General features: G+C 35.4%; 1 protein-coding gene across 1 annotated transcript; it reads left to right on the top strand.

The window, feature by feature from the left end:
- Positions 1 to 193: 193 nt before the first annotated feature.
- Positions 194 to 1725, top strand: LOC140919889 (uncharacterized). Its single transcript, XM_073366779.1, has 3 exons — positions 194 to 978; positions 1080 to 1196; positions 1284 to 1725. Exons 1-3 carry the CDS (start codon positions 949 to 951, stop codon positions 1692 to 1694), a joined length of 558 nt encoding a protein of 185 aa, XP_073222880.1. The 5' UTR covers positions 194 to 948; the 3' UTR covers positions 1695 to 1725.
- The last annotated feature ends 24426 nt before the right edge of the window (positions 1726 to 26151 follow it).

The following is a 26151-nucleotide window of genomic DNA, read 5'->3' as shown; positions in this document are numbered from 1 at the left end:
TAATCATTAAAATGCATGTTGAGCTTTTTTAAGATATACTTATACATGTTGAGGTTGTTTATACTAATCCATGATCCATGTTGAGCTTGTTGATGTTATACTAAAATGCATGTTGAACTTGTAGTTAAATGGATACAAACAAAGATATAGAAGTTCAAAATGAAGAAGTTGGCACCTCAAAGACTTATGAAAAAGAAGTCAAACGTGGTGCAACTATAATGCAAAAGGTGATTAAAGCAAGGAGTAGTGGGATTAAATTTGAGGTATACTATACTTTGTTTGCTGTGTGATTTTTATCTTTTTTTAGGGTTTAGGGCATGTACTTACTATATGAGTTTATTAGGTTGGCTGGAACGAGAGTGGTCAGCCAGTTGACCCCAACAGCTCCATGTTTGTAAGCTATATTGGGGCTGTTGTTCGTCAAAATGTCCCAATCACAATAGACAACTGGAGAGATAAGGCGTTAAAGGATGCCAAAGATATCATATCGAATGACATTCAAGTAAATTTTTTGATCTACTCTTTTGTCATTTATAATTTTTTTCTGTAAAATACATTACTTATAATTGTTTTCATTGCAGACAACTTTTGTTCTTGATGAGGAACGAAAGTCGTATGTTTTGAGAGTTGCTGGGAAAATCCATCGTGGATTTAGATCCCATCTCTCAAATTTCTATCTAAAAGATAGAGAAGGAAACACAAATGATGAACCTCCAAAAATATATCAACATTATATATCAAAGGATGAATGGAGAGCATTTGTTTCCAAACGTTCTGACCCGACGTTTGTCGTAAGTGATTAATTTATTAGCATTTGTGTTTTATTATTCATATTCGTAGCGTATTTTAACTTTTTACACAATTTCTATTTATTTTTTTATATAGAATATTAGTAAGGCAAATTGCGAACGGGCAAGCAACCCAAAACACCCATACAAGAAATAACGTATGGGATATGCACGCCTTGAACAACAAATTGTAAGTAATTAAACATCACTTTTATATAATGAAGTAATTTGTATTATAAACTATAGTGTGTAACTAATTTGTATTATTTTGTTTATGATTTTAACGAATAGAGAAAAGACACCCAAGCCGATCAACCCTTGGGTCGTCATATATTGTGGAAGGAAGCGCGTGTTAATAAAGAAGGAGTGGTTGATAATGAAAATGTCAAAAAAGTTGTAGAACTTTGTGTAAGTATATTATCACTTTAATATTTTTTAATATTGTATTTTAAAAATGCTATTGAACTTATCTTTTTAATGTTACATGTATTTTAGGAAATTATTGAACAAAGTTCTGAAACTCAAGAGGGCAACAAGGATACTTGCAGGGACATTCTTGGGAAAGTGTTTAATGTCCCTGAGTATTCCGGTCGAGTTAGGGGGAAAAGATTTGGCGTAACTCCCAAAAGCTTTTTTCCTCAAGAGAAGCGCCAAAAACCTTCCAACGAGGAAGTATTAGAGAAGCTCAGAATCCTATCAGAGCAAGTGGCACTCTTGGTGAATACGAATAAAGACAAGCAACTTCCGGTTCAGCTCCAACCTGAAATACAAATGGAGAGTGAAACCGGGAGTTGCAACGTCGGTTTGAAGAGTATTCCCGAGGTAATTAATTATTTACTACTTACTTGCTTATGTAATTACTTATGTATTAAACAAACTTATATATTAACTGTACTTATGTTTTAACTATTGATGTAGGGTGTCACTACATGTGTCCTATACTTGTCCTCGCCGACTCAACGGAAGGTGGGAAAAGGAATATTGTACAATACTTCGGGAGAAGTATTGCACAATATTCCGATCCCCGCGGGCCATGTCAAAGTATCGCCTACGGTTGCTTTCGAACCAACTGCACCGTTGCCCATACCGGACAACGATGGAGATATGAAGTTCTTAAGCGACGCTATTGGCAGTTACGTGGCATGGCCCACAAACCTTGTTGCCCTCCAAAAAAAGATTCCCAAGGACAAATCAGTTACATCTCCCGAAAAGGTTTGTCACATTTATTGCCTAAGGTTTTTCATTTTTTCAGATTCAATAAACTAACATTTTACCTCATTTTTGTAGGTCCAAATAAATAAACCACCCCTACAGCCAAAAAAAGGCAGCAAACCTCAAAAATTGGAGGTTAATAGGGCTGCCAAACTACAAAGGCTGGAGGGTAATAAAGCTGCCAAACTTGCAGCAACAAAAAATCTGGATCGGGGAAAATCGGTCGCTGCTGCTGCTGCTCCTAATAAAAGTCAGCCACGCCTTGGTAAATACGGGGCGTGTCTTGACATCCAAATAAAAAGGAACATGGGCAGCAGCAACGATTCGCCCATCGTACAAATGAATAAAGACATCTTTGGAGATGAGTATATTGAATACCTCGAAAAGGAGCAAATGTACGATCTTCTCGAACATAAGGAGCTGAGTGCTACTGTAATCAGCTTGTACATAAGGTAAAAAATACTTTTAATTGCATTTATTTGTAATTAATTAAATGTATTGGTAATTAATCTAGTTTAAAATTTTCATTGAAGGTTTTTGTACGAGAAGGTCGTGTGCACGAGGAAACTGTCAAATAAATACTCATTCTTGTCTCCGCATAAGATGTCGATGTTCAAACTCGATCCAGACAATGTAAAACACTACATTGTAGATATGTTTTTAAGAAATAAAGAAAGTGATAAATTGTTCTTGGCACCATATAATTCAGGGTACGTAATTTTATCTTTTTTAATTGATGAGAATTTAATTTATTAGTTGTCTATAAACAAAATTGCTTAACCAATTTTTTGTTGTTGTAGGGCACATTGGGTGCTATTTGCAATCAATGCGGTCTCTGAAGTGATATACTATTTGGATCCCGTGCACGGCGATTACACCAATCACCCCAGAATAAAGAATATGCTCGACACGTAAGTAATATTCATTTATTTCTTATATATATATATATATATATATAAATATATATATGTAAGAAATAAATGAATATTACTTACGTGTCGAGCATATTCTTTATTCCGGGGTGATTGGTGTAATCGCCGTGCACGGGATCCAAATAGTATATCACTTCAGAGACCGCATTGATTGCAAATAGCACCCAATGTGCCCTACAACAACAAAAAATTGGTTAAGCAATTTTGTTTATAGACAACTAATAAATTAAATTCTCATCAATTAAAAAAGATAAAATTACGTACCCTGAATTATATGGTGCCAAGAACAATTTATCACTTTCTTTATTTCTTAAAAACATATCTACAATGTAGTGTTTTACATTGTCTGGATCGAGTTTGAACATCGACATCTTATGCGGAGACAAGAATGAGTATTTATTTGACAGTTTCCTCGTGCACACGACCTTCTCGTACAAAAACCTTCAATGAAAATTTTAAACTAGATTAATTACCAATACATTTAATTAATTACAAATAAATGCAATTAAAAGTATTTTTTACCTTATGTACAAGCTGATTACAGTAACACTCAGCTCCTTATGTTCGAGAAGATCGTACATTTGCTCCTTTTCGAGGTACTCAATATACTCATCTCCAAAGATGTCTTGATTCATTTGTACAATGGGCGAATCGTTGCTGCTGCCCATGTTCCTTTTTATTTGGATGTCAAGACACGCCCCGTATTTACCAAGGCGTGGCTGACTTTTATTAGGAGCAGCAGCAGCAGCGACCGATTTTCCCCGATCCAGATTTTTTGTTGCTGCAAGTTTTGCAGCTTTATTACCCTCCAGCCTTTGTAGTTTGGCAGCCCTATTAACCTCCAATTTTTGAGGTCTGCTGCCTTTTTTTGGCTGTAGGGGTGGTTTATTTATTTGGACCTACAAAAATGAGGTAAAATGTTAGTTTATTGAATCTGAAAAAATAAAAAACCTTAGGCAATAAATGTGACAAACCTTTTCGGGAGATGTAACTGATTTGTCCTTGGGAATCTTTTTTTCGAGGGCAACAAGGTGTGTGGGCCATGCCACGTAACTGCCAATAGCGTCGCTTAAGAACTTCATATCTCCATCGTTGTCCGGTATGGGCAACGGTGCAGTTGGTTCGAAAGCAACCGTAGGCGATACTTTGACATGGCCCGCGGGGATCGGAATATTGTGCAATACTTCTCCCGAAGTATTGTACAATATTCCTTTTCCCACCTTCCGTTGAGTCGGCGAGGACAAGTATAGGACACATGTAGTGACACCCTACATCAATAGTTAAAACATAAGTACAGTTAATATATAAGTTTGTTTAATACATAAGTAATTACATAAGCAAGTAAGTAGTAAGTAATTAATTACCTCGGGAATACTCTTCAAACCGACGTTGCAACTCCCGGTTTCACTCTCCATTTGTATTTCAGGTTGGAGCTGAACCGGAAGTTGCTTGTCTTTATTCGTATTCACCAAGAGTGCCACTTGCTCCGATAAGATTCTGAGCTTCTCTAATACTTCCTCGTTGGAAGGTTTTTGGCGCTTCTCTTGAGGAAAAAAGCTTTTGGGAGTTACGCCAAATCCTTTCCCCCTCACTCGACCGGAATACTCAGGGACATTAAACACTTTCCCAAGAATGTCCCTGCACGTATCCTTGTTGCCCTCTTGAGTTTCAGAACTTTGTTCAATAGTTTCCTAAAATACATGTAACATTAAAAAGATAAGTTCAATAGCATTTTTAAAATACAATATTAAAAAATATTAAAGTGATAATATACTTACACAAAGTTCTACAACTTTCTTGACATTTTCATTATCAACCACTCCTTCTTTGTTAACACGCGCTTCCTTCCATAAGATATGACGACCCAAGGGTTGATCGGCTTGGGTGTCTTTTCTCTATTCGTTAAAATCATAAACAAAATAATACAAATTAGTTACACACTATAGTTTATAATACAAATTACTTCATTATATAAAAGTGATGTTTAATTACTTACAATTTGTTGTTCAAGGCGTGCATATCCCATACGTGATTTCTTGTATGGGTGTTTTGGGTTGCTTGCCCGTTCGCGATTTGCCTTACTAATATTCTATATAAAAAAAAAATAGCAATTGTGTAAAAATTTAAAATACGCTACGAATATGAATAATAAAACACAAATGCTAATAAATTAATAACTTACGACAAACGCCGGGTCAGAACGTTTGGAAACAAATGCACTCCATTCATCCTTTGATATATAATGTTGATATATCTTTGGAGGTTCAGCATTTGTGTTTCCTTCTCTATCTTTTAGATAGAAATTTGAGAGATGGGATCTAAATCCACGATGGATTTTCCCAGCAACTCTCAAAACATATGACTTTCGTTCCTCATCAAGAACAAAAGTGGTCTGCAATGAAAACAATTATAAGTAATGTATTTTACAGAAAAAAAATTATAAATGACAAAAGAGTAGATCAAAATATTTACTTGAATGTCATTCCAGATGATATCTTTGGCATCCTTCAACGCCTTATCTCTCCAGTTGTCTATTGTTATTGGGACATTTTGACGAACAACAGCCCCAATGTAGCTTACAAACATGGAGCTGTTGGGGTCAACTGGCTGACCACTCTCGTTCCAGCCAACCTAATAAACTCATATAGTAAGTACATGCCCTAAACCCTAAAAAAAGATAAAAAAACACACAGCAAACAGAGTATATATAGTATACCTCAAATTTAATGCCATTACTCCTTGCTTTAATGACTTTCTGCATGATAGTTGCACCACGTTTGACTTCTTTTTCGTAAGTCTTAGAGGTGCCAACTTCTTCATTTTGAACTTCTAAATCTTTGTTTGTATCCATTTAACTACAACAAGTTCAACATGCACTTTAGTATAACATCAACAAGCTCAACATGGATCATGCATTATTATAAACAAACTCAACATGTATCAGTATATCTTAAAAAAGCTCAACATGCATTCTAATGATTACAAAAATTTAATAACATCAATACCTGAATAATGATGGTTCGAAGAAAGACGAAATGCAAAGAAAAGAGGGTTTGCAGAAAGTTCACAGAAATATGGTTCACAGAAATACGGTTTGAAGAAATACGTAATGAGGGTTACGTATTTCAATGAAAATATATTGTGTGAAATGGGAGAGATGATCTTGGATGGAAATAAGGTTCGAAATGAAGGAGATGATCGTGGAAATAAGGTTCGTAAAGGACGGGATGATAGGGTTTGCAAAAGAAGAGAAGAAATGAAGGTTGAGATGAAGGTTACGTAATGAAGAGGAAACTGAAGAGGTAACTGTTATATATACGTAACACTTTTACAGCGCTTTTTATAAGCCTTTTTACAGCGCTTTTTTTGTAAAGCGCTCTAAAAGGCTTCTTTAGTTAAATTCTTAAAAGGCTCTTTTACAGCGCTTTTGACAAATAAGCGCTGTAAAAGACCTCCGTGTGTTATTATGTTATTTGAATGCCTTTTACGCCTTTTACAGCGCTTTTGTCAAATAAGCGCTGTAAAAGACCTCCGTGTGTTATTATGTTATTTGAATGTTTTTTAAAGCCTTTTACAGCGCTTTTTACACATAAGCGCTCTAAAATGTCTCTTTATGTTAATTTTAAGAGGCTCTTTTACAGCGCTTTTTCCAAATAAGCGCTGTAAAAGACCTCCGTGTGTTATTATGTTATATTAATGTTTTTTAAAGCCTTTTACAGCGCTTTTTACACATAAGCGCTCTAAAATGTCTCTTTATGTTAATTTTAAGAGGCTCTTTTACAGCGCTTTTTCCAAATAAGCGCTGTAAAAGACCTCCGTGTGTTATTATGTTATATTAATGTTTTTTAAAGCCTTTTACAGCGCTTTTCCACATAAGCGCTCTAAAATGTCTCTTTAGGTTAATTTTAGAAGGCTCTTTTACAGCGCTTTTTCCAAATAAGCGCTGTAAAAGACCTCCGTGTGTTATTATGTTATATTAATGTTTTTTAAAGCCTTTTACAGCGCTTTTCCACATAAGCGCTCTAAAATGTCTCTTTAGGTTAATTTTAGAAGGCTCAACATGCAAAACCCACATAGTAGTAACTGGTCACCACCAAAATCCCTTCATCTTCACCAAACTCTTCTCCTTTTATGCATCTTCTTCACAAACATCAAAGCTTACTCTTTCACAATTCAATCTCCACCTCAACACCCTTTTTATCTCTTTACATTCTCTTTCCTTCTTAAATCGAAACTTGGTATTCAGGATCATTGCCATGTTGCGAAAAATGGGTTTGTGTCTGATGTTTTTGTTAACAATGTGTTTTTGGGTATTCCCATGATGCGTACAAGGTGTTTGATGAAATGGGTTAATGTCTGATGTTTTTTGGATTCCCATGATGCGTACAATGTGTTTGAAGAAATGGGTTTGTGTCTGATGTTTTTTGAATCCCATGATGCGTACAAGGTGTTTGAAGAAATTAGGTGTCTGATGAATATTATTTTTAAAGCCATTTGACAGCGCTTTGGCAAACAAGCGCTGTAAAATGTCTTTTTTACTCACTTTCAAAAGAGTCGTTTACAGCGCTTTGTGTGGAAAGCGCTGTAAAAGGTATAACACACTCATTATTTTATTTTTAAAATGATCGTTTACAGCGCTTTTTCCAAATAAGCGCTGTAAAAGACCTCCGTGTGTTATTATGTTATTATGTATCTTTTAGGTTAATTTTAGAAGGCTCTTTTACAGCGCTTTTTCCAAATAAGCGCTATTATTGTTTTTGTGTTTTGTTATGTTATTTTTTAAACAAGCTCAACATGCAAAACCCACATAGTAGTAACTGGTCACCACCAAAATCCCTTCCTCTTCACCAAACTCATGTGTTTTGTTTTATTGTTTTATTTTATTTTTGTGTTTGGTTTATTTGGGTTGGGATGACATTAAAAACCTTTTTATCAGTTCAGTTCAGAAAATAAATTAATCAGAACTTAGTATAAAACACTCAATTCAGATTACATGCATGAATTATTAGAAATGAGAATCTCTCTATTCAGTTCAGTTCAGTTCAGTTCAGAAAATAAATTAATCAGAACTTAGTATAAAACACTCAATTCAGATTACATGCATGAATTATTAGAAATGACAATGAGAATCTCTCTGTACAGTTCAGTTCAGTTCAGTTCAGAAAATAAATTAATCAGAACTTAGTATAAAACACTCAATTCAGATTACATGCATATTTACAATAACACAGTTCAGATTACATGCATAGCTTATATAAAACAATTAAACATATACATTAAGATGCCCTTCTTCTTTTCCTGGTGACATTCACATTTGTTTGTCCATTTACAATACGAAACGATGGATTAATCCAAATTCCCTCATCATGATCATCTCTAAGATATAAACCATCATCAGTTGAATCAATTTCATGTGGTTGTTGTGATGTTGCAAATAAAAGATCATTACCAACATCTTCATCATTATTGTTATCATCACTTATTTTATTGGTCGATAGGACAACAGACCATTTATCATTAGAAGGATCAGTGACATAAAACACTTGTTGAGCTTGCGACGCTAAAATAAAAGGCTCGTCTTTGTATCCCACCCTATTAAAATCGACAAGCAAGAATCCTGACTCATCAATCCGAACGCCATTATTATTATCGACCCACTTGCAACCAAATATAGGAACACGAAACATTGTGTAGTCTAACTCCCATATGCGCTCGATAACCCCAAAATATGATAGATTTGCATATATTGGGTTTTTGTCTTTTGCACTTGAGACATGCATCGCTTCAGCTACGAGAGTGACTCCACTATTTTGCATAGTGGTCTGATCATCTTGTTCTTTGGTATAAAATGTGTAGCCGTTAATAACATAACCAGTGTAAGAAAAGACATGTAAGCTCGGACCATTTGCTAGCCACCTCAATCTATTTGAAATTGATCCGGGGTCTATATCAAATTTTGACATTATGTGATTTTTTAACCATGTTACAAAACTTCGATTGTGCTCTCGAGTTATCCAATTTTGATTCCTATTCATGTTCAAACGAGATAACTGATCAATGTGTATTGTAACATACGGTTGAACCTCATCATCATTGTGCAGAACATACAATTGTGCCTGCTCCCATTCTGTCCTTGATATAGTCAGTAGTCTCCTTCCAGTTATCCCTTCTCCTGATAGTCTTCCCGAATGACGAGACATGGGAAGCCCTATGGATTCAACATTGGACAGATATTCAGTACAAAATTCAGCAGCCTCTTCAACAATGTATCGTTCAGCAATACAACCTTCTGGTCGACTTCTACTTTTTACGTACCCTTTTAATATTTTCATATATCGTTCTATCGGATACATCCATCTCATATAAGCTGGCCCACAAAGTTGTGTCTCCTTAACCAGATGAACAGTAAGGTGAACCATTATATCAAAAAACGATGGTGGGAAATACATTTCAAGCTCACACAAAGTAACAACAATTTCCCTCTGCAATGTCGGTAATTTCTGAGGGTCGATCACTTTACTACAAATTTCCCTGAAGAAGAAACATAATCTAGTTAAGGCTAGTCGAACTTTTTCAGGTAAAATGGAACGTATACCTATTGGTAGCAAATGCTCCATTATAATATGACAATCATGGGTCTTCAAACCTTTTAACTTGAGGTCTTTCATACAAACCAAATTTTTAATGTTCGAAGAGTATCCTTCTGGAACTTTAACTTCGTGTAGAAATTTACATAAAACAATTTTTTCCTTTCTAGATAGAGTATGAGCGGCTGGAGGTAGATATGTGCGATTTCCTTTCTTTACTGGAGCCAGTTCATTTCTTATTCCCATATCGACCAAGTCCAATCTTGCATTGACGCCATCTTTAGACTTTCCTGGAACATTGAGTAACGTACCAATAACACTTTCAAATACATTTTTTTCAATATGCATCACATCGAGGAAATGTCTTACATACAATGACTTCCAATATGGCAATTCAAAGAAAATTGACTTTTTCTTCCACCCAGTTTTCACCAGCTCTCCCGCAAAAGGTTTGCCAAATTTATTGGTCAAACCTTGTACTTTTTCAAGTATTTGATATCCAGTCGGTGCTAAAGGAGCTTTACCTTCCTCTGATTTTCCATTGAATGCATTTCTCCACCCACGATACTGATGACTATAAGGTAAAAATCTACGATGTCCAAGAAACACATTCTTCTTACAATGTTTCAACCGCATCCAATTTGTACTCTCTTCACATATAGGACATGCACACTGACCTTTAATGCTATATCCTGATAAATTACCATATGCTGGAAAATCATTAATTGTGCCGAACAACATAGCCCTCAAATTGAAACACTTTTTCCTATACCCATCATAAACTTCCACACCTGTCTCCCACAGAATTTTTAAATCTTCAATTAAAGGAGTCAAGTATACGTCGATATCATTCCCCGGTTGTTTGGGTCCAGAAATTAACAGAGACAACATCATAAACTTACGCTTCATACATAACCATGGAGGTAGGTTATATATTACCAAAATCACAGGCCACGTGCTATGTGAGATGCTTTGAAGACCATGTGGATTCATTCCATCAGTAGAAAGTGCAAGTCTTAGATTTCTTGACTCTATCCCGAATTCAGGATACTCGTGATCAATTTTTGCCCATTGTGGGGAATCTGCAGGGTGTCGAAACATTCCATCTCTAATTCTTTCATCTGCATGCCATGTCAAGTGTTTTGAATCTTCTTCACTGCGATACATGCGCCTAAATCTTGGTATTATAGGAAAATACCACACGACTTTTGCTGGAGTAGATTCTTTCTTCTTATATCGAGAGACATTGCATTTCGGACACGCCTTAAGTAGTTCATATTCGTTTCGAAATAAAATGCAATCGTTAGGACACGCATGAATCCTTTCGTAACTCATTCCAATAGAACACAAAATCCGTTTAGCCTCGTAGGTTCGACTGGGAAGTTCATTATCATCTGGCAACATATCTTTTATGAGTGTTAATAATTCCGTAAAGCTTTTATCAGACCATCCATTACTCGCTTTTAAGTTGTACAACTTTAATATCGCTGACAGTCTTGTGAATTTAGTACAACCATTATATAATTCTTTCTCTGCATCACTCAACAAACTTTCAAACATTTTAGGACAATCTCGAAGATCTTCTTCAACTGCTTTTGCAATCTCATCAACTCGGTCCGGCTCATATGTATCTGTATCGAAATCAGTTGAAGCATATGTAGAACTATTCTCAAAATTAATGTTTCCTTTTTTTTTCTCACCATGTCTTATCCAACATGTGTAGCTTTGATCAATTCCATTACATACTAGATGTCCTTCTAATTCATCTTCTCTAACACGTTTTCCAAAACAACATTTTAAACAAGGACAAACTACTCTATTTGGATCTTTTGCATTCTTCACTGCAAACTCAACAAACTCCTTCACTCCAATTTCATACTCTTTTGACAATCGATTGGCTGAAATCCATTTCCTATCCATATTATACCACCTATATAAATGCAGTAACAAAAATAATAAGCTTTCAAAACATATCAACAAGTTTCAAAAAGAAACCAATATCAACTAACAATTTCAAAACAGAACAGATCATGTGGTATGAGTTTTTGACAATTTTTGACAATTTCAAAACAGAACAGATCATGTGGTATGAGTTTTTGACAATTTTTGACAATTTCAAAACATAACAGATCATGTGTAAAAAATACCTTAGACAACGTAGATGGCCGCACAGTACGTAGAGGATATTAGGGTTCCCAACGTATATAATTATTTGAAAGATGTAGAGGATATGAGGGTTTCCAACGTATATAATTATTTGAAAGATGTATTTTACAGCGCTTGTGAAAAAAGCGCTATAATAGGTAGTTAAATTCAATGAAAGCGCATGTGTTTTACAGCGCTTGTGAAAAAAGCGCTGTAATAGGTAGTTAAATTCAATGAAAGCGCATGTGTTTTACAGCGCTTGTGAAAAAAGCGCTGTAATAGGTAGTTAAATTCAATGAAAGCGCATGTGTTTTACAGCGCTTGTGAAAAAAGCGCTGTAATAGGTAGTTAAATTCAATGAAAGCGCATGTGTTTTACAGCGCTTGTGAAAAAAGCGCTGTAATAGGTAGTTAAATTCAATGAAAGCGCATGTGTTTTACAGCGCTTGTGAAAAAAGCGCTGTAACTGATTCGCGAAAGCGCTTCCGTTTACAGCGCTTTTTTGACAAGCGCTGTAAAAGCCTTATAACGTGATGCGCAAACGTTATATGACCTACTACAGCGCTTGTTTTACAGCGCTTTACATAAAAAGCGCTGTAATAGGTTCCGTTATTTTTAAAATATAATTACAACAGCGCTTGTGTTTAGAAAGCGCTGTAAAATGGGCGCTGTTAAATGTCATTTCTGACGTAGTGCGTAAATTCGTTTTAAATTTGTTTTTATTTATTTAAAGTAAATGATTTTTATTTAAAGTGAATGATTTTACAACGCTTGTAAAAAACACGGTCTAATAGGTCATTTAATTATTTGAAAGCGCAAGTCTTGCAAGTCTTTTACAGCGCTTGTAAAAATAGCGCTCTAATAGGTCATTTAATTATTTGAAAGCGCAAGTCTTGCAAGTCTTTTACAGCGCTTGTAAAAATAGCGCTCTAATAGGTCATTTAATTATTTGAAAGCGCAAGTCTTGCAAGTCTTTTACAGCGCTTGTAAAAATAGCGCTCTAATAGGTCATTTAATTATTTGAAAGCGCAAGTCTTGCAAGTCTTTTACAGCGCTTGTAAAAATAGCGCTCTAATAGGTCATTTAATTATTTGAAAGCGCAAGTCTTGCAAGTCTTTTACAGCGCTTGTAAAAATAGCGCTCTAATAGGTCATTTAATTATTTGAAAGCGCAAGTCTTGCAAGTCTTTTACAGCGCTTGTAAAAATAGCGCTCTAATAGGTCATTTAATTATTTGAAAGCGCAAGTCTTGCAAGTCTTTTACAGCGCTTGTAAAAATAGCGCTCTAATAGGTCATTTAATTATTTGAAAGCGCAAGTCTTGCAAGTCTTTTACAGCGCTTGTAAAAATAGCGCTCTAATAGGTCATTTAATTATTTGAAAGCGCAAGTCTTGCAAGTCTTTTACAGCGCTTGTAAAAATAGCGCTCTAATAGGTCATTTAATTATTTGAAAGCGCAAGTCTTGCAAGTCTTTTACAGCGCTTGTAAAAATAGCGCTCTAATAGGTCATTTAATTATTTGAAAGCGCAAGTCTTGCAAGTCTTTTACAGCGCTTGTAAAAATAGCGCTCTAATAGGTCATTTAATTATTTGAAAGCGCAAGTCTTGCAAGTCTTTTACAGCGCTTGTAAAAATAGCGCTCTAATAGGTCATTTAATTATTTGAAAGCGCAAGTCTTGCAAGTCTTTTACAGCGCTTGTAAAAATAGCGCTCTAATAGGTCATTTAATTATTTGAAAGCGCAAGTCTTGCAAGTCTTTTACAGCGCTTGTAAAAATAGCGCTCTAATAGGTCATTTAATTATTTGAAAGCGCAAGTCTTGCAAGTCTTTTACAGCGCTTGTAAAAATAGCGCTCTAATAGGTCATTTAATTATTTGAAAGCGCAAGTCTTGCAAGTCTTTTACAGCGCTTGTAAAAATAGCGCTCTAATAGGTCATTTAATTATTTGAAAGCGCAAGTCTTGCAAGTCTTTTACAGCGCTTGTAAAAATAGCGCTCTAATAGGTCATTTAATTATTTGAAAGCGCAAGTCTTGCAAGTCTTTTACAGCGCTTGTAAAAATAGCGCTCTAATAGGTCATTTAATTATTTGAAAGCGCAAGTCTTGCAAGTCTTTTACAGCGCTTGTAAAAATAGCGCTCTAATAGGTCATTTAATTATTTGAAAGCGCAAGTCTTGCAAGTCTTTTACAGCGCTTGTAAAAATAGCGCTCTAATAGGTCATTTAATTATTTGAAAGCGCAAGTCTTGCAAGTCTTTTACAGCGCTTGTAAAAATAGCGCTCTAATAGGTCATTTAATTATTTGAAAGCGCAAGTCTTGCAAGTCTTTTACAGCGCTTGTAAAAATAGCGCTCTAATAGGTCATTTAATTATTTGAAAGCGCAAGTCTTGCAAGTCTTTTACAGCGCTTGTAAAAATAGCGCTCTAATAGGTCATTTAATTATTTGAAAGCGCAAGTCTTGCAAGTCTTTTACAGCGCTTGTAAAAATAGCGCTCTAATAGGTCATTTAATTATTTGAAAGCGCAAGTCTTGCAAGTCTTTTACAGCGCTTGTAAAAATAGCGCTCTAATAGGTCATTTAATTATTTGAAAGCGCAAGTCTTGCAAGTCTTTTACAGCGCTTGTAAAAATAGCGCTCTAATAGGTCATTTAATTATTTGAAAGCGCAAGTCTTGCAAGTCTTTTACAGCGCTTGTAAAAATAGCGCTCTAATAGGTCATTTAATTATTTGAAAGCGCAAGTCTTGCAAGTCTTTTACAGCGCTTGTAAAAATAGCGCTCTAATAGGTCATTTAATTATTTGAAAGCGCAAGTCTTGCAAGTCTTTTACAGCGCTTGTAAAAATAGCGCTCTAATAGGTCATTTAATTATTTGAAAGCGCAAGTCTTGCAAGTCTTTTACAGCGCTTGTAAAAATAGCGCTCTAATAGGTCATTTAATTATTTGAAAGCGCAAGTCTTGCAAGTCTTTTACAGCGCTTGTAAAAATAGCGCTCTAATAGGTCATTTAATTATTTGAAAGCGCAAGTCTTGCAAGTCTTTTACAGCGCTTGTAAAAATAGCGCTCTAATAGGTCATTTAATTATTTGAAAGCGCAAGTCTTGCAAGTCTTTTACAGCGCTTGTAAAAATAGCGCTCTAATAGGTCATTTAATTATTTGAAAGCGCAAGTCTTGCAAGTCTTTTACAGCGCTTGTAAAAATAGCGCTCTAATAGGTCATTTAATTATTTGAAAGCGCAAGTCTTGCAAGTCTTTTACAGCGCTTGTAAAAATAGCGCTCTAATAGGTCATTTAATTATTTGAAAGCGCAAGTCTTGCAAGTCTTTTACAGCGCTTGTAAAAATAGCGCTCTAATAGGTCATTTAATTATTTGAAAGCGCAAGTCTTGCAAGTCTTTTACAGCGCTTGTAAAAATAGCGCTCTAATAGGTCATTTAATTATTTGAAAGCGCAAGTCTTGCAAGTCTTTTACAGCGCTTGTAAAAATAGCGCTCTAATAGGTCATTTAATTATTTGAAAGCGCAAGTCTTGCAAGTCTTTTACAGCGCTTGTAAAAATAGCGCTCTAATAGGTCATTTAATTATTTGAAAGCGCAAGTCTTGCAAGTCTTTTACAGCGCTTGTAAAAATAGCGCTCTAATAGGTCATTTAATTATTTGAAAGCGCAAGTCTTGCAAGTCTTTTACAGCGCTTGTAAAAATAGCGCTCTAATAGGTCATTTAATTATTTGAAAGCGCAAGTCTTGCAAGTCTTTTACAGCGCTTGTAAAAATAGCGCTCTAATAGGTCATTTAATTATTTGAAAGCGCAAGTCTTGCAAGTCTTTTACAGCGCTTGTAAAAATAGCGCTCTAATAGGTCATTTAATTATTTGAAAGCGCAAGTCTTGCAAGTCTTTTACAGCGCTTGTAAAAATAGCGCTCTAATAGGTCATTTAATTATTTGAAAGCGCAAGTCTTGCAAGTCTTTTACAGCGCTTGTAAAAATAGCGCTCTAATAGGTCATTTAATTATTTGAAAGCGCAAGTCTTGCAAGTCTTTTACAGCGCTTGTAAAAATAGCGCTCTAATAGGTCATTTAATTATTTGAAAGCGCAAGTCTTGCAAGTCTTTTACAGCGCTTGTAAAAATAGCGCTCTAATAGGTCATTTAATTATTTGAAAGCGCAAGTCTTGCAAGTCTTTTACAGCGCTTGTAAAAATAGCGCTCTAATAGGTCATTTAATTATTTGAAAGCGCAAGTCTTGCAAGTCTTTTACAGCGCTTGTAAAAATAGCGCTCTAATAGGTCATTTAATTATTTGAAAGCGCAAGTCTTGCAAGTCTTTTACAGCGCTTGTAAAAATAGCGCTCTAATAGGTCATTTAATTATTTGAAAGCGCAAGTCTTGCAAGTCTTTTACAGCGCTTGTAAAAATAGCGCTCTAATAGGTCATTTAATTATTTGAAAGCGCAAGTCTTGCAAGTCTTTTACAGCGCTTGTAAAAATAGCGCTCTAATAGGTCATTTAATTATTTGAAAGCGCAAGTCTTGCAAGTCTTTTACAGCGCTTGTAAAAATAGCGCTCTAATAGGTCATTTAATTATTTGAAAGCGCAAGTCTTGCAAGTCTTTTACAGCGCTTGTAAAAATAGCGCTCTAATAGGTCATTTAATTATTTGAAAGCGCAAGTCTTGCAAGTCTTTTACAGCGCTTGTAAAAATAGCGCTCTAATAGGTCATTTAATTATTTGAAAGCGCAAGTCTTGCAAGTCTTTTACAGCGCTTGTAAAAATAGCGCTCTAATAGGTCATTTAATTATTTGAAAGCGCAAGTCTTGCAAGTCTTTTACAGCGCTTGTAAAAATAGCGCTCTAATAGGTCATTTAATTATTTGAAAGCGCAAGTCTTGCAAGTCTTTTACAGCGCTTGTAAAAATAGCGCTCTAATAGGTCATTTAATTATTTGAAAGCGCAAGTCTTGCAAGTCTTTTACAGCGCTTGTAAAAATAGCGCTCTAATAGGTCATTTAATTATTTGAAAGCGCAAGTCTTGCAAGTCTTTTACAGCGCTTGTAAAAATAGCGCTCTAATAGGTCATTTAATTATTTGAAAGCGCAAGTCTTGCAAGTCTTTTACAGCGCTTGTAAAAATAGCGCTCTAATAGGTCATTTAATTATTTGAAAGCGCAAGTCTTGCAAGTCTTTTACAGCGCTTGTAAAAATAGCGCTCTAATAGGTCATTTAATTATTTGAAAGCGCAAGTCTTGCAAGTCTTTTACAGCGCTTGTAAAAATAGCGCTCTAATAGGTCATTTAATTATTTGAAAGCGCAAGTCTTGCAAGTCTTTTACAGCGCTTGTAAAAATAGCGCTCTAATAGGTCATTTAATTATTTGAAAGCGCAAGTCTTGCAAGTCTTTTACAGCGCTTGTAAAAATAGCGCTCTAATAGGTCATTTAATTATTTGAAAGCGCAAGTCTTGCAAGTCTTTTACAGCGCTTGTAAAAATAGCGCTCTAATAGGTCATTTAATTATTTGAAAGCGCAAGTCTTGCAAGTCTTTTACAGCGCTTGTAAAAATAGCGCTCTAATAGGTCATTTAATTATTTGAAAGCGCAAGTCTTGCAAGTCTTTTACAGCGCTTGTAAAAATAGCGCTCTAATAGGTCATTTAATTATTTGAAAGCGCAAGTCTTGCAAGTCTTTTACAGCGCTTGTAAAAATAGCGCTCTAATAGGTCATTTAATTATTTGAAAGCGCAAGTCTTGCAAGTCTTTTACAGCGCTTGTAAAAATAGCGCTCTAATAGGTCATTTAATTATTTGAAAGCGCAAGTCTTGCAAGTCTTTTACAGCGCTTGTAAAAATAGCGCTCTAATAGGTCATTTAATTATTTGAAAGCGCAAGTCTTGCAAGTCTTTTACAGCGCTTGTAAAAATAGCGCTCTAATAGGTCATTTAATTATTTGAAAGCGCAAGTCTTGCAAGTCTTTTACAGCGCTTGTAAAAATAGCGCTCTAATAGGTCATTTAATTATTTGAAAGCGCAAGTCTTGCAAGTCTTTTACAGCGCTTGTAAAAATAGCGCTCTAATAGGTCATTTAATTATTTGAAAGCGCAAGTCTTGCAAGTCTTTTACAGCGCTTGTAAAAATAGCGCTCTAATAGGTCATTTAATTATTTGAAAGCGCAAGTCTTGCAAGTCTTTTACAGCGCTTGTAAAAATAGCGCTCTAATAGGTCATTTAATTATTTGAAAGCGCAAGTCTTGCAAGTCTTTTACAGCGCTTGTAAAAATAGCGCTCTAATAGGTCATTTAATTATTTGAAAGCGCAAGTCTTGCAAGTCTTTTACAGCGCTTGTAAAAATAGCGCTCTAATAGGTCATTTAATTATTTGAAAGCGCAAGTCTTGCAAGTCTTTTACAGCGCTTGTAAAAATAGCGCTCTAATAGGTCATTTAATTATTTGAAAGCGCAAGTCTTGCAAGTCTTTTACAGCGCTTGTAAAAATAGCGCTCTAATAGGTCATTTAATTATTTGAAAGCGCAAGTCTTGCAAGTCTTTTACAGCGCTTGTAAAAATAGCGCTCTAATAGGTCATTTAATTATTTGAAAGCGCAAGTCTTGCAAGTCTTTTACAGCGCTTGTAAAAATAGCGCTCTAATAGGTCATTTAATTATTTGAAAGCGCAAGTCTTGCAAGTCTTTTACAGCGCTTGTAAAAATAGCGCTCTAATAGGTCATTTAATTATTTGAAAGCGCAAGTCTTGCAAGTCTTTTACAGCGCTTGTAAAAATAGCGCTCTAATAGGTCATTTAATTATTTGAAAGCGCAAGTCTTGCAAGTCTTTTACAGCGCTTGTAAAAATAGCGCTCTAATAGGTCATTTAATTATTTGAAAGCGCAAGTCTTGCAAGTCTTTTACAGCGCTTGTAAAAATAGCGCTCTAATAGGTCATTTAATTATTTGAAAGCGCAAGTCTTGCAAGTCTTTTACAGCGCTTGTAAAAATAGCGCTCTAATAGGTCATTTAATTATTTGAAAGCGCAATGGTTGGGCATTTTACAGCGCTTTTTTGAGAAAGCGCTGTAAAATGCAGACCATAATATGAAATTATGGGTGTGCATGTTACAGCGCTTGTGTTAAAAAGCGCTCTAAAAGCAGACCCATAACTCATATAATGGGGTGCATATTACAGCGCTTTTTTGTGAAGAAGCGCTGTAAAATGTGCATAACAAGCGCGCGTTGTATTTACATGTTTTATAGCGCTTTTTTAAAAGCGCTGTTGTATCATTTACAGCGCTCGATTCCACAACGCTTATTTTTTTGAAAAAGCGCTGTAAATGGCTTAAAAAAGCGCTGTAAAATGCGTTTTTTCGCGTAGTGTGTCCAGCATTCAATACTTTACTATTTTATTACTTACAATAATTTAATAAACTTGCTGAAATCGTCATCACCCTTTATAGGTTATTCTAGACTACATATTGCCTCATATCAAATATAAAAATATCCTAAACTATCATACTAGTTTAATAGTGATCATATTCCTAACATGATGTCAAAACATCTAAGTCTTTTGCGTGCTTTTAAAAATATACTAGTGGGGGATATGACCAACAGAGTCTAACATAAGTAGTTGATGTACAATATGTGTAAGTATTTTAAATTTTACAGTACCATGAATTTGACTTCTACTCAATAAAAAAATTAATGTGGTGAGAGTGATAAATGATTCACATTCCTTAAGTATATGATAATGAATTTGATTTTTAACTTGTGTGTGTCTGAGTTCACCGTCTAGAAGAGACAACTCATAAATATGTTGGATCTTTAAAGAAATTTGCCTCTACAATTATACAAATTTAAGATACATAGATGAAATAGAAGGTGAAATAAAAGTTCTTTCATATGCATCCATTTAGTACTAAAACAATAGGACTTTTAACAAAACCTGAAAGGTTAGAGCATGGTTTGAGAACAACGCAGATCAAAGAAAGCACAAATTGGAGACGAATGGGCTGAAAAGATAGCAGTAATTGATGGTGCAAATCAAAGCGAGCAAATCGATCTGAACTAATGAAAAGTTGCAAAGACAAAATAGATATACAAAATGGGAGAATTAAGGAAGGAGATAACACTCTCAGTCTTGATAGCGAATTGGTTTCTCGATGCTATTGTGAAGATCTTAGAGGAAAGGGCTCTCAAAGGAAATCAGACTGAGAAGAAATCACTGCTTGAAGCTCAACCATTGCCATGACGTAGTGCAAGAATCGTCTTGAGATGGTGTAGTCGATCGTCTCATGGAAAAGCAAGGGTTTTCAAAGATGAGATGAGAGAAAACTTTCAAACTTTAAAACTTTTATATTGTCAATGCATGAAAATTAAAATGTTACGCATATACTTGTAAAAGTATCTTTTACGCAATTATTTAATTTTTATTTCAATTTTGATAAAAATATATTATTTTAAATAAATTAACATTATTATTATTTAATTAAATTATAAAATATTTTTTTTTTATAATTAAAATTTAGAATAAAATTATGATGTCTCAATATAAGATAGGTAAGACTTTAAGAATCATTAAACACTTTCAAATAAAATTATATTTATTTCCCTTTAATTACACTAGCAAATATCGAATCCATAACCTAACTACGAGTCCATCAATTTTATTAATCGTGTTATTATTAATGTTTGGAGAAAAATTTACGACAAAAAATTTCATTAATGTGGAGTTTCTTATGCAACATTTCATAAATGTAGCTTTTTATTTATTTATAAAAAATAATGTAACAATTCAAAATTGTTCATATAGATATATAAGGGAACAACAATCAAGTATTGCTAAAGAAATATCATAGGAAGGTTTTAAAATCGTTGCCATAAAGATTTTAGGAAACATTTATAAGGCAAGGCAGTGTGAAAACAATGTTGGCAACATACAAAAAATGTCGTCTCATCTATTTTTAAGCAATACTTTTCTTATGCAACATTTCATAAATGTAGCTTTTTATTTATTTATAAAAAATAATGTAACAATTCAAAATTGTTCATATAGATATATAAGGGAACAACAATCAAGTATTGCTAAAAAAATATCATAGGAAGGTTTTAAAATCGTTGCCATAAAGATTTTAGGAAACATTTATAAGGCAAGGCAGGGTGAAAACAATGTTGGCAACATACAGAAAATGTCGTCTCATCTATTTTTAAGCAATACTTTACATATATTGTCTAAAAAAGTGTTGCAAAAGACAACAAATTGTCAATGTTGGCCCCTACCATGAGATATTGTTTTTTTAGCAAGATTAATGGCTGATTTGTTGTCCATTATCAATGGCATAGCCTTTTACACTTCAATCTTCAATTCTGCAAGTAAATATTCCAACCAATTAGAGCATGGTAGGCAGCGTAGCAGCCTCACATTGTATTCAGCTTCAGACGAAAACAAAACATCCATAGACTACTTTTTCGAATAGCATGCAAGAGATTGGAGCTTTAACAAATTCAAACACGTAACTTAAAAATCCAAGAAAAACATTCCTTTCAGTATCTTAAGCTTCTTTTAGCAGCATCAAGATGTGAATTCGTTGATCACCCATGAATCTATTTACCAATATAATCTATAGAAAATATTTGGTTTGCTAATATACATAAGTATATCAAGGATCCCATAAATATAGCCTGAAATGGTAGGTATAAATCAAGATGGCATCCGTTGAACACTCCTGACAAGACATTTCCTACGAATATTGTCCATGCCCATACCCCTTTAAATATATGTCATGCTCCCCACCTAAATGGATATCCCTCCATATCCATCTATCTCTCAACCACCCTCCATGTCCTAATGGATCACTACGTCACTTCTCTTAAATAGATTGCAGAAGTATTTGTTAATAATTCATGTCAATTACATGATGAATAACTAAAGGCGGAAGCGTACCTGTGGGAATTGCCATTAATGAAATCCTGGAATGATGATGATAGAGCCAATGGGTTGGGTGATCTTCCTTAGCAAAACACCCTGAAGACTTTGCTCTCTTGATGGGGATAGAGAGAACCAGAGAGTTTACTCTTTTAGGGTTTTGAAACTGAATAGTCTTGTTGTGTTTGCCTTGGGGACCATTACCCCTATATATAACTATTATTAGTTATATCCCAAATTGCAGTATTTCCAATTCAGCCCCTCATTAAATTAGAAACTGCCCGGTATCTACACTATTAATTTTCATAACTATTATGCTCTTTAGCCATAAACTATTATATATTATTTGACCCCTAGTTTATTGGCTAATTATATAATGACCCTAACACACCTTATTAATTAATTACATATGTGACCCATAAATCTTACAATCTCCCACTGGTCACACATGTATCCTTAGGAGTGTGTTAGACTTTATGACGTCAAAAATGTCATTATAATTACCTTGAGTATAATCCAAATTGTCCCGTCCATTAATCATATCAGCACATGGAACCAAAGAGGCTTTCGTCATAATAAGCATAACTAAACCCATCAATGATCACCCGTACTGACACAACTAAATGACATAGACCCATTATGAAAAGTGTAGCATGAAAATTACATGAAGTTGGTCAATGCATGTCAATTTTCAACTGGTCCTACTTTATCGAATGAGATCATACCATAACTTAAATGTACAAAGTAACCAAAAACTGAATACTTTAAACTTTATTTCTGATCAGAAAGTCCAAATACAATGTATTTGTACTTTACAATTAAACATAGAACATGAATTACATAATGGACGAAACTCCCACTAAAATCAAGATTCCTCAAACTGTAGCACACCCATGTGAGCAGTATGCTCATGAAAGACCTTGGGTGGTAGACCTTTAGTGAGTGGATCCGCAATCATGGAGTTTGTCCTTAAGTGTTCTATGGATATCTGTCCACTTTGTACCTTCTCTTTAACAACTAGGAACTTAATGTCAATGTGCTTTGACTTGGTTGAGCTCCTATTATTGTTAGAATACAGGACTGCTGATCTATTGTCACAATACAACTTGAGTGGTCTTTCAATCCCTTCAACTATTTGCAGCCCCGTGACAAAATTTCTCAGCCAAATGCCCTGGTCAGATGCCTCATGAATTGCTACGAATTCTGCTGCCATGGTTGATGAAGCAGTAAGACCTTGCTTGGCACTACGCCAAGAAACTGCTCCACCAGCTAACAGAAAGACATAGCCTGAAGTTGATCTTAAGCTGTCTTGGCATCCCGCAAAATCCGAGTCAGAGTACCCAGTGATCTCTAACTGGTCTGACCTCCTATATGTGAGCATGTAGTTTCTTGTTCTCTTCAAATATCTCATGACCCTCTTGGCTGCTTTCCAATGGTCAAGACCTGGATTGCTTAAATATCTGCCTAAAATCCCTACTATGAACGCTATGTCTGGACGCGTACATACTTGGGCATACATAAGACTCCCTACAGCTGAAGCATAAGGGATCTTTTGCATTTCTTGAATTTCCAAACTTCCCTTAGGGCACTGTTTGAGACTAAACTTGTCTCCCTTAGCAACTGGGGTGTCCCCTGGTTTGCAATCCTGTAACCCAAACCTTTTGAGAACCTTATCGATATAGCTCTTTTGTGACAATCCAAGAATACCTCGAGATCTGTCTCGGTGTATCTGAATTCCTAATACAAAAGAGGCGTCACCAAGATCTTTCATCTCAAAATGCTTTGATAGAAATTTCTTAGTTTCGTGCAACATGCCTATATCGTTAGTGGCAAGCAGTATGTCATCAACATACAAGACCAGGAAAATATGTCTGCTCCCACTGAACTTATGATACACACAATCATCAACTGTATTCATCTCAAAACCAAATGAGAGAATTACTTGATGAAATTTATGGTACCATTGACGAGAAGCTTGTTTTAGCCCATAAATGGATTTTCTTAGTTTGCACACCATATTCTTTGGGTCTCCCAACACAAAGTTTTCTGGCTGCACCATATAGATCGTCTCATCAATGTCGCCATTGAGAAAAGCTGTTTTTACATCCATTTGATGAAGCTCCAAATTAAAGTGAGCAACAAGAGCCATGATTATTCTTAAAGAGTCCTTCGATGAAACCGGAGAGAAAGTCTCTTTATAATCAATCCCTTCCTTTTGAGTATAACCCTTAGCTACAAGACGTGCCTTATATCTCTCCACATTACCATTGGAATCCCGCTTGGTTTTAAAAATCCATTTGCAACCAATGGGTTTCTTTCCTTCAGGTAATGGGATAAGTTCCCAAACTGAATTGTCTTGCATAGACTTGTACTCCTCATTCATTGCTTCGATCCACTTATCTGAACGAGAATCTTGCATGGCTTGATGAAAGTTGACTGGGTCGTCTTCCGTCATGCCAACATTTTCCTCTACCTCATTGATAAATACTACATAATCATCCGAAATAGCATTTTTCCTTTCTCTAGTGGATCTCCGCAATGGAGCTGGCTCTTGAGGCACTTGTTCTTGAGGATCTTGAATTTGATCTGGATTTTGTTCTTCCTGAACAACCAGATCATCTTGAGTTTGTTCAATAATGGGAAAGTCAATTGGTGGAAGAATCAGTTCTGGAATTGTTACCGATTCTTCCTCAAAGACAAAATCTTTAACCTTAATCTTCCCCCCAAACTCAATATCCTCAAAGAACGTTGCCGTTCCCGTCTCAAAAATTGTTCTCAAATTAGGATCATAAAATTTATAGCCCCTTGATTTTTCTGAGTACCCTATAAAATAGCTGCTAATTGTTCGGGGTTCAAATTTCTTTTCATTCGGCCTATAAGGCCTTGCCTCAGCTGGACATCCCCAAACATGAAGGTGCTTCAGACTAGGCTTACGCCCAATCCAAAGCTCATAAGGTGTTTTAGCCGCTGCCTTAGTTGGTACTCTATTAAGAATGTATGCTGCTGTTTTTAATGCCTCTCCCCAGAGTGACTCTGGCAAGGTGGAATGACAAATCATACTCCTTACCATATCCTTAAGAGTCCTGTTTCGTCTTTCAGCTACACCATTCATGCTGGGTGACCCCGGCATAGTGTATTGTGGGACGATTCCACATTCCTCTAGGTATTTGGCAAATGGTCCCGGACGTTGTTCACCTGAACCGTCATATCTGCCGTAGTATTCACCACCACGATCAGATTTGACCTTTTTAATTCTTTTATTAAGTTGATTCTCAACTTCTGCCTTAAAGGATTTGAACACGTCTATTGATTGGGACTTTTCGTGAATTAGGTAAAGGTAGGCATATCTAGAATAATCGTCTATGAATGATATAAAATATTGTTGACCATTCCAAGAAGGAGTTGGAAATGGCCCACAGATGTCCGTATGTATCAATTCTAAGACGTCTGTAGCTCTATATGCGCCTAATTTCTTATCTTTAGTCTGTTTTCCTTTAATGCATGCTACACAAACGTTAAAGTCTGTGAAGTCAATGGAATCTAAAATTCCATCTGACACAAGTCGTTCAACTCTATTTTTAGAGATGTGACCTAGACGCTTGTGCCAAAGCACCCCTGAATTGAAATTGTCAATTTTCCGCTTAGTACCACGTGATTCCACATTCAAGGTTTCATTATAGTTAGCCACAGTTTCCAACAAATAAAGATTATCATAACCAGAAAGTAAACCGGTTCCAACAACATTCGAATTTAAAGACAAAGTAAATTCTTTATTCCCGAATGAACAATAATATCCTGATTTGTCCAAATAAGAAATAGAGATCAAATTCCGTCTAAATGACGGTACAACAAAAGTGTCTTTTAAATCCAAATAATGACCGGAACTTAATAATAATCTAAATTTTCCTATGGCTTCAACTTCTACCTTCTTCCCATCTCCTACATAGATCCATCTTTCAGTATCACTAGGCTTTCGGAAGTTCAGGCAACCCTGCATTGAAACACTGATGTTAGTAGTTGCACCAGAGTCTAACCACCAAGTGTTTCTAGGTACTGAAGCTAAATTAACCTCAGAACAGACCAAAGACAGAATCATACCTTTCTTAACACGCCAAGCGTGATATTTGGCACAATCCTTCTTCACGTGTCCAGAACTCCTGCAGAAGAAGCAGTTGTTATCCTTAGTCTGCTTCTTTTGTTCTGGACCCTTAGCAGCAGCTTTGTTCTTGGGCTCCTCAATTCTTTTCCTTTTGCCCTTGTCTTTAGAGATGCTAGTAAAGTGAGCACTTTCAGTCCTATCTTGCTTCAGCCTGTCCTCTTCTTGCACACATAATGAAATGAGCTCATTAAGAGTCCATTTCTCCTTTTGACAATTATAAGTCACCTTAAACTGACTGAATTGCGAAGGAAGAGACAGCAATACTAAATGAATGAGTAAGTCATCTGACAACTCAAGCTTTAGACCTTTAAGCTTAGAAGCAATGTTGGACATCATCATAATGTGCTCTCTTATATTTCCCTTGCCTTGATACTTCATGGAAATTAAATTCTGAAGCAAAGAACTTGTTTCAGCCTTATCACTTTTTACAAAGCGTTTTTCCATCTCAACAA

The sequence above is a fragment of the Cicer arietinum genome, chromosome 3 (assembly GCF_000331145.2).
Source record: "Cicer arietinum cultivar CDC Frontier isolate Library 1 chromosome 3, Cicar.CDCFrontier_v2.0, whole genome shotgun sequence".
Lineage (NCBI taxonomy): Eukaryota > Viridiplantae > Streptophyta > Magnoliopsida > Fabales > Fabaceae > Cicer > Cicer arietinum.
Note: the sequence above shows the minus strand (reverse complement) of the source record. Positions and strands in the feature narration are given on the sequence as shown.

What these genes read in the sequence shown, in the direction of transcription:
- LOC140919889 (XM_073366779.1), top strand. Translation starts at nt 949, where the DNA reads ATGGGATATGCACGCCTTGAACAACAAATT. An exon ending in CACGCCTTGAACAACAAATT is followed by an intron (nt 979 to 1,079) that starts GTAAGTAATTAA and finishes TTTAACGAATAG; the next exon opens with AGAAAAGACACCCAAGCCGA. An exon ending in AAAAAGTTGTAGAACTTTGT is followed by an intron (nt 1,197 to 1,283) that starts GTAAGTATATTA and finishes CATGTATTTTAG; the next exon opens with GAAATTATTGAACAAAGTTC.